General features: G+C 41.3%; 1 protein-coding gene across 4 annotated transcripts in view; it reads right to left on the bottom strand.

Moving 5' to 3' along the window:
* Positions 1-7286, bottom strand: part of LOC308327115 (CD276 antigen homolog) — a 59138-nt gene that overhangs the window by 30410 nt on the left and 21442 nt on the right. For 2 of the 4 annotated variants that reach the window (XM_080780284.1, XM_080780289.1), the window contains exons 1-2: positions 5944-6165; positions 718-764 (exon numbers count right to left, since the gene is read on the bottom strand). The exons of 1 other annotated variant lie outside the window; for it this stretch is intronic. In XM_080780284.1, coding sequence (XP_080636410.1) covers positions 718-764; positions 5944-5987 — 91 coding nt within the window. In that variant the 5' untranslated portion in view covers positions 5988-6165. Of the gene's footprint in view, positions 1-717; positions 765-5943; positions 6166-7286 lie in introns of those variants that run through there. One more of the 4 variants, XM_080780285.1, reaches the window with a different exon arrangement.

Below are 7286 nucleotides of genomic sequence, written 5' to 3'. Positions count from 1 at the left end.
TACCAACACATACTAACACACATATACTAACACATATATACTAACACATACCAACACATACTAACACATACTAACACATATATACTAACACATATATACTAACACATACCAACACATACTAACACATATATACTAACACATATATACTAACACATACCAACACATACTAACACATATATACTAACACATATATACTAACACATACCAACACATACTAACACATATATACCAACACATACTAACACATATATACTAACACATATATACTAACACATACTAACACATATATACTAACACATATATACTAACACATATATACTAACACATACCAACACATACTAACACACATATACTAACACATATATACTAACACATACCAACACATACTAACACACATATACTAACACATATATACTAACACATACCAACACATACTAACACATATATACTAACACACATATACTAACACACATATACTACTGTGTAGAGCCCAGGATCACATTAGATGATTGACACAGGGGTGAAAAATGGGTTACAAAATCGTGGGATAATTTTCTTTTTAATAATAATAATGTATGATGTATGGTCTGTGATTCATTGATGTATGGTCTGTGATTCATTGATTCATTGATGTATGGTCTGTGGTTCATTGATGTATGGTCTGTGGTTCATTGATGTATGGTCTGTGGTTCATTGATGTATGGTCTGTGGTCTCACCTGAGTCCAACAGCAGCAGGACCAGAGGAATCATGACGCTGACACAGCTGTGAAATAAACACACGTCACATTAACACTTAAACGTTATGCCATATATTATCCAACATGACAGCCACGCAAACAAACACACAATGCACTTTACAGGCTAAACGTTGCCGTTATCTTAACCCATTTTGGGTGGGAACCCTTTTTGGCCGATCAAATCATTAGACAGAAGAAAATAAAGGCAGGGGACAACACTATTTGTTTTGTTTTTCGTCTTATAAATTATTTGATCGGCCCCAAAACATTGTGTTCATTGTCATGATTTGTCACGATCCGAGTTGGCTTTGTCCGCGGCGTAACCGTCTTTAAATAAATTATATTAGAAGTGCCGATGGGAGAATGCATTGGGGTTTCATTTCCTGGGCCACTCGTTTTTCTGAAAGGGGGCGGGACTGCGGTGCTCAATAAAGCCAGTGGCTTGTTGTGGTCCTTTCCCTTTCACATATGTAGGCTATAGATAGGCTACTTTATCATTCTGAAGCTCTATTCATTCAGCGAAAATGTGTCTCTTCAACAAACAGCAAAGCTTTTTAGTGCGTGCATGTGTGTGTTGGGTCAGCCACTCAGCCGGCCGGCAGCTAGTGGATGGGGATACCCCACCGAGCTGCACCTGATGTACACTCGCTCTATGAGGAGACAACACACCCCACCGAGCTGCACCTGATGTACACTCGCTCTATGAGGAGACAACATATCCCACCGAGCTGCACCTGATGTACACTCGCTCTATGAGGAGACAACATACCCCACCGAGCCTGCACCTGATGTACAATCGCTCTATGAGGAGACAACACACCCCACCGAGCTGCACCTGATGTACACTCGCTCTATGAGGAGACAACACACCCCACCGAGCTGCACCTGATGTACACTCGCTCTATGAGGAGACAACATATCCCACCGAGCTGCACCTGATGTACACTCGCTCTATGAGGAGACAACATACCCCACCGAGCCTGCACCTGATGTACACTCGCTCTATGAGGAGACAACACACCCCACTGAGCTGCACCTGATGTACACTCACTCTATGAGGAGACAACACACCCCACCGAGCTACACCTGATGTACACTCGCTCTATGAGGAGACAACACACCCCACCGAGCTGCACCTGATGTACACTCGCTCTATGAGGAGACAACACACCCCACCGAGCTGCACCTGATGTACACTCGCTCTATGAGGAGACAACACACCCCACCGAGCTGCAGCTGATGTACACTCGCTCTATGAGGAGACAACACACCAGTGTTGTTTTCGTCAGGACTGACGATAACGTAAATGACGACGTCAACGCCCCTTTTTCCAGGACTAAGACGGACTAAAACTAAAGACACTCAAATAATTCGGGACAAGACTGACGCCGACGAGCTAATTAGCTCTGTTTGACGCGATGACGATGACGAGACGTGTTTGTGTTATCGCTGACAAGACGAGGTTAGACGAACGTGTTAGTGGATTGACGAACAAAGTTTTAAATGCATGAAAATGTTCGCCAATAATGTCACTGCTCTCGCCTCTATCCTCCTCTCCTTTCCTTGTTGGTCACGCCCATCTGCATGCACATGCACGCGCACACACACACACACACACACACACACACACACACACACACACACACACACACACACACACACACACACACACACACACACACACACACACACACACACACACACACACACACACACACACACACACACACACACACACACACACACACACACACACACACACACACACACACACACACACACACACCGTCCCAAAGGTCCCATTCAGACAATAACATCACCAGACTGGGGGAAGCCACGCCGCTGCAGATCACTTTGCTTGTCCCCGTGGATTGGAAATAGGATTTAAAAGGCTATCCGATGATAGCGTGGATTACAGCACAGTTGTGTGCAATTATTCAACAAAGAATTCACATATCACCGCGCCTCGTCAAGCCTCCAGTATCGGCTCAATGCGAAACATGTTGCACCTAGCCTAGCCTGGAAGCTAACGTCAATCAACAACAGTAGCTCTGGTCGATAGCGTAGTTAGGACTCAGGAGTTCTATGGTACTTAATTTGATCCTTTCCCCTCACTCACACCCGCGGCCTCGTTTTTAACATAAAAAAAGATGTGAAAGCCTACTTTCCTCCTTCTAACACTATGGATCAGAGCTAATGTTATTCCAACTCCCAGTAGCAGTTCAAGTACCCGACCAGATGACATGGTTTCTAACTAAACGGTTATGGCCAAATAAAATGTAAAATCTGCTATGGCTGTTACTGTATGTCCACGGAAGAAACACAGAGGTGTTTTCTTATGGTCAACTCATGTCACATATTTGCTGCACCAATTGAAACCCCCCCCCACCAACCCTGTGGAATGCATACCCCAAAACTCTCAGAGACATGCCCCCACCATCCAAAACCTTCAATATTACTTTCCCCAGATATTTATTTTTATTTACTTAGTGTTTTTCCTTTAATAAAGTTGTTTTTGATTTATCATGTCCCCCTTGTAATTGTAAAGCATTTTTCGGTACTCAAAAAAGCTCTATATAAATTATTAATTTTGAGATATTATTACTACAAAAACAATGTTTTATTGCTTAAACTTATGTGTTCACTATTCATTGATTCACTAGTATACCAAAATCCATAAAAAAATGGCTCTCAGTTCTTGGGTCAAATAATGATATGCGATTAAAATGCGATTAATCGAGATTAATTAACTACAAAGCCTCTGATTAATTAGATTATTTTTTTTAATCGAGTCCCAGCTCTAATTAATACCTGTACGCTATAGACATTTTATTTAAAGACATTTAAAAAAAAATGACAAACTGGACTAAAACCTTTTACTAAAATGACTAAAACTGACTAAAACCCTTAGGAGTTTCCGTCGACTAAAACTATCAAGGATAGAAATGACTAAGACTGACTAAGACTAATTAAGCATTTTTCCAAATGACTAAGACTGACTAAGACTAATTAAGCATTTTTCCAAAAGACTAAGACTGACTAAATCTAAAAAATGCCTGCCAAAAACAACACTGCAACACACCCCACCCAGCTGCCCCTGATGTACACTCGCTCTATGAGGAGACAACACACCCCACTTTTGGATTTTGGGTATTGGAAGTCTGCGAGGGCTTGAGGGATGTCCCATTTGAAATGGGTAAGGGCCGATTCATACTCCTATTTTAGAGCCGAATAAAAGTCGGTTCGGCTCTGTAGAGCCTACAATGTGACGTCATTGGAGGTTCGGGGGAGCGGGTACCGTCCTAAAGTCGTCTCTTCGGTGCTACTGCAATTTTCTGACGAGCCAAAATCATTTGGGCACTACAGCGCCGAAACAGCGGTAAAATAAGAGTATGAATCGGCCCTAAGTCAGTGAGGGCTCAGCCCCGCCCCTTTATGTGCCCTTTGCCAAAGTCAGCGTCGATGCTGACTTTGGGCTGACTTTAGCAAAGAAATTACCCACAGTTCATAGCGTTACCAGGGGAATGAGGGGGATCCTCCAAACGTCAATCATTTAAGTATGCAAATTAGTTATGTATCGCGGTTAGAATGTCAACAAACACAATAGTGCTTTCTCACTGTTCTCAAAGGGAGACGGAATGGAAGGATATAGGCTATATATTAAATAACAATAATAATAATAAGGGAAACATGATGAGATGAAATGACTAATGAGCAAAGTAAAATAATATTATATATGAATATTACAACCCATATCACAGGAAAGTGTATTTATGAAACTAACAATAAAACGATCAGCTTAAATAGTAAAATAGACATGATAGACATGTATAAAATAGGCCAAGCATGTAGGTAGGCACTGGCTGTGAATAAGGACAGGTTTTTATAAAGTGATGCAGTGTCATTGAATGGCGAATGACTCATATCTTCAAAGTGCTGTCCCATTTCTTTCACAACAATGTGGAGCCATTGCAGCCTCTCACCCTCAAGCACTTACAGCTGAAGTCATTATAAAATATAGCACGTATAGAACGAGGCTAAATGCATCTAGGTATGATAACAGAAGAAGAAGAAGAAATGCGTTCTGGTAAATCATGTTTACCAAGGGTAACTCGACTAAGCATCAGATACTTGTTTACAGCAAGGCCCACATGGAGCATTTCATGGTAGAGGTTCAATGCCTTGTCCAAGGGCACTTCAACGGTGGTAATTTTAACGTGTCGGATCGCTGATTCGAACTGGCGACCTTCCGGTATCTAGACCGCTCCGCAATCCACTCGGCCACCGCTGCCTCAACATAACAACCACGTCAGAGGAGGCTAAATGCATCTCGGTATGATAACAACCACTTCAGAGGAGGCTAAATGCATCCACGTGTGATAACAGCATCCTAAAGGTTGGCGAGGAACACGGCCTCAAACGGATAGCGGAGAACTCGCCGCTTTACCAACTCGCCGCAGCTTTCAGTTTCAGTGTCTTCATCGTTATGCTAACGTACATGCTGTCCTCATCGGTGTAGTACAGTCAAACACACAGATGGTACAGTCCATCTCCAAGGCGATCAGATTATTTTGCGCAGGCTAATGGTCAGCTAGTCTCTCTCTCTCTCTCTCTCTCTCTATTTTGGCTACACGTTTATAGCTATTTTTTCTTTTCTTTTTGTATTAAAAAGTAATCTCTAAGGTCACATTCTCATTGATATATATATATCCAGTATCCACATAAAATATATATCCAGTATGCACATATGAAACTATAGGCCGATTTAAGTCATATCATATCTCATAATAAACACTGTAAAGTTGTAGTTTAAAGGGTTTGTATTCTCCACCAAACCTCCAGACACTTTTCTTCAGATTCAGATTCAAAAGTTCAAAAACTAACGACATAAATAATACTTTAGGCAAACACAACTGAACTGAACCAAACCAAACAGGATGAGAATTAAGTGTGTAGTTAATATTGTGGCAAGTTGCTGACTGTCCCTTAATAGTGTTTTGTTGTTGACGGTCTGTCGCTACCGAGCTGGACCAGAGCTAGTCCGCAGGGTAGGGTAGACTTTTTGCCTCTTTGGGATCCTGTGTTTACCTTTTCTGTCCAAAATACAGAGAACTATAACCGGAGGGTTCCGATTAAAGGGGCTAAAATAAATAAACTGGTAGCATTATACTAACATATCCAACCAACCGTAACAACAATTCTTACCAGAAAAAACGGCCGTTTCTTCCACAGAAGCAACCCGGAATCATCAGGCACAGATCGACGCTTTAAAGTCCTCCGTGAAATAATAAATACATCAACTTTATCCTCAAAGCAGCAGGAGAATTAAGACATCAGGAGCAGTGGCGTGTGCTGCTGCTGTGAAGCGTCGACTAAGAATGACCAGAGACAGATAGACCAACAAACACTATAGACATTATACTGCATGTGGAATGCTGTCCCACCTCATGTTACAGCATGCCCTGCCTGTGTTCAGCCTCTCAGCGGCCCATAGGAGGACCAGGCCTGCCCCCTGTCATGACAACGCCTGGCCCAGGAAATAATTCTGGACATAACACCTTATGTGTTGTTGGTTAAACACATAACCAACAACACATTAACACAGTTCCCAAACTCTTTCGTGTCAAGGACCCCCAAATCAACATGTAATTATTTAACTAACATGCATTAAACTTAAAGGGTTAGTTCACATTTTTGGAATTAAACTATAATGACATAGGCTACTTGTCATTAATATAGTTGTTGCATTGTATGAATGGATTGCCTGTGTCCCGTGCTGGGGGTCTGGAGTGGGGGACACACATTACAAATAAATAATCCACAAAACTAGCGTAATTTGTATTGTTGACCTATTTCTACCATACAGATACCAAAGTTCGTTCAACTTTGACCCCTCCGTCACATATTATGGGACTGACAGAGAAATTAAATTTACCCAGAGATAAAATGTATAATAGCATACATGTTGGTGATTTACCAATGGATAAAACCAGGGGAACAATTTAGCAAAGAAATTGTATTATTCTAGTGATTCTTTTTTTCCCCTCCTTTCTAAAATGGTGGCTGTGAGTCAAATTAACCACATTTCCAGAGTTGAGCCAGTTTCCCTAAAATATGAATCACTAGTCGTCTCATGTTTATTTATGTCAATGCTACTCAGATTATGCTGAATAATCTTTAGCTTTGAGCCACTCTGCTACATGTACACATACTCATTTAAAGGAGAATGCCATACTAAAAGGCTTTCTTACCTTTCTTTGTGGTTGTTACGTCCCCACCAAAGAGGTCCAGGTGTTATTTTGGCTGTTTCCCCTACCATAAGCCCTAAATTAATTGCATTGAATGGAATGGGAATTTAATGAGGCTATGGGGTGTTGTGCTAATTCGCTTATTTCCATCGCTCAAAATTATAATTGTTTTGTATATATCCTCTCTTCATAATGTAAATAATAACCCAAGCGGCACACAAATGTAAGAAAGCCTTCTAGCATGGAATTCTCCTTTAAGAGGAGTTTGCTCTATTCTGAATAACAAACTTTATTTGATTG

Source organism: Protomyctophum bolini, assembly GCF_963924005.1.
Source record: "Protomyctophum bolini genome assembly, chromosome: 13".
Taxonomy (NCBI): domain Eukaryota; kingdom Metazoa; phylum Chordata; class Actinopteri; order Myctophiformes; family Myctophidae; genus Protomyctophum; species Protomyctophum bolini.
This window is presented reverse-complemented; position numbering and strand designations above follow the sequence as displayed.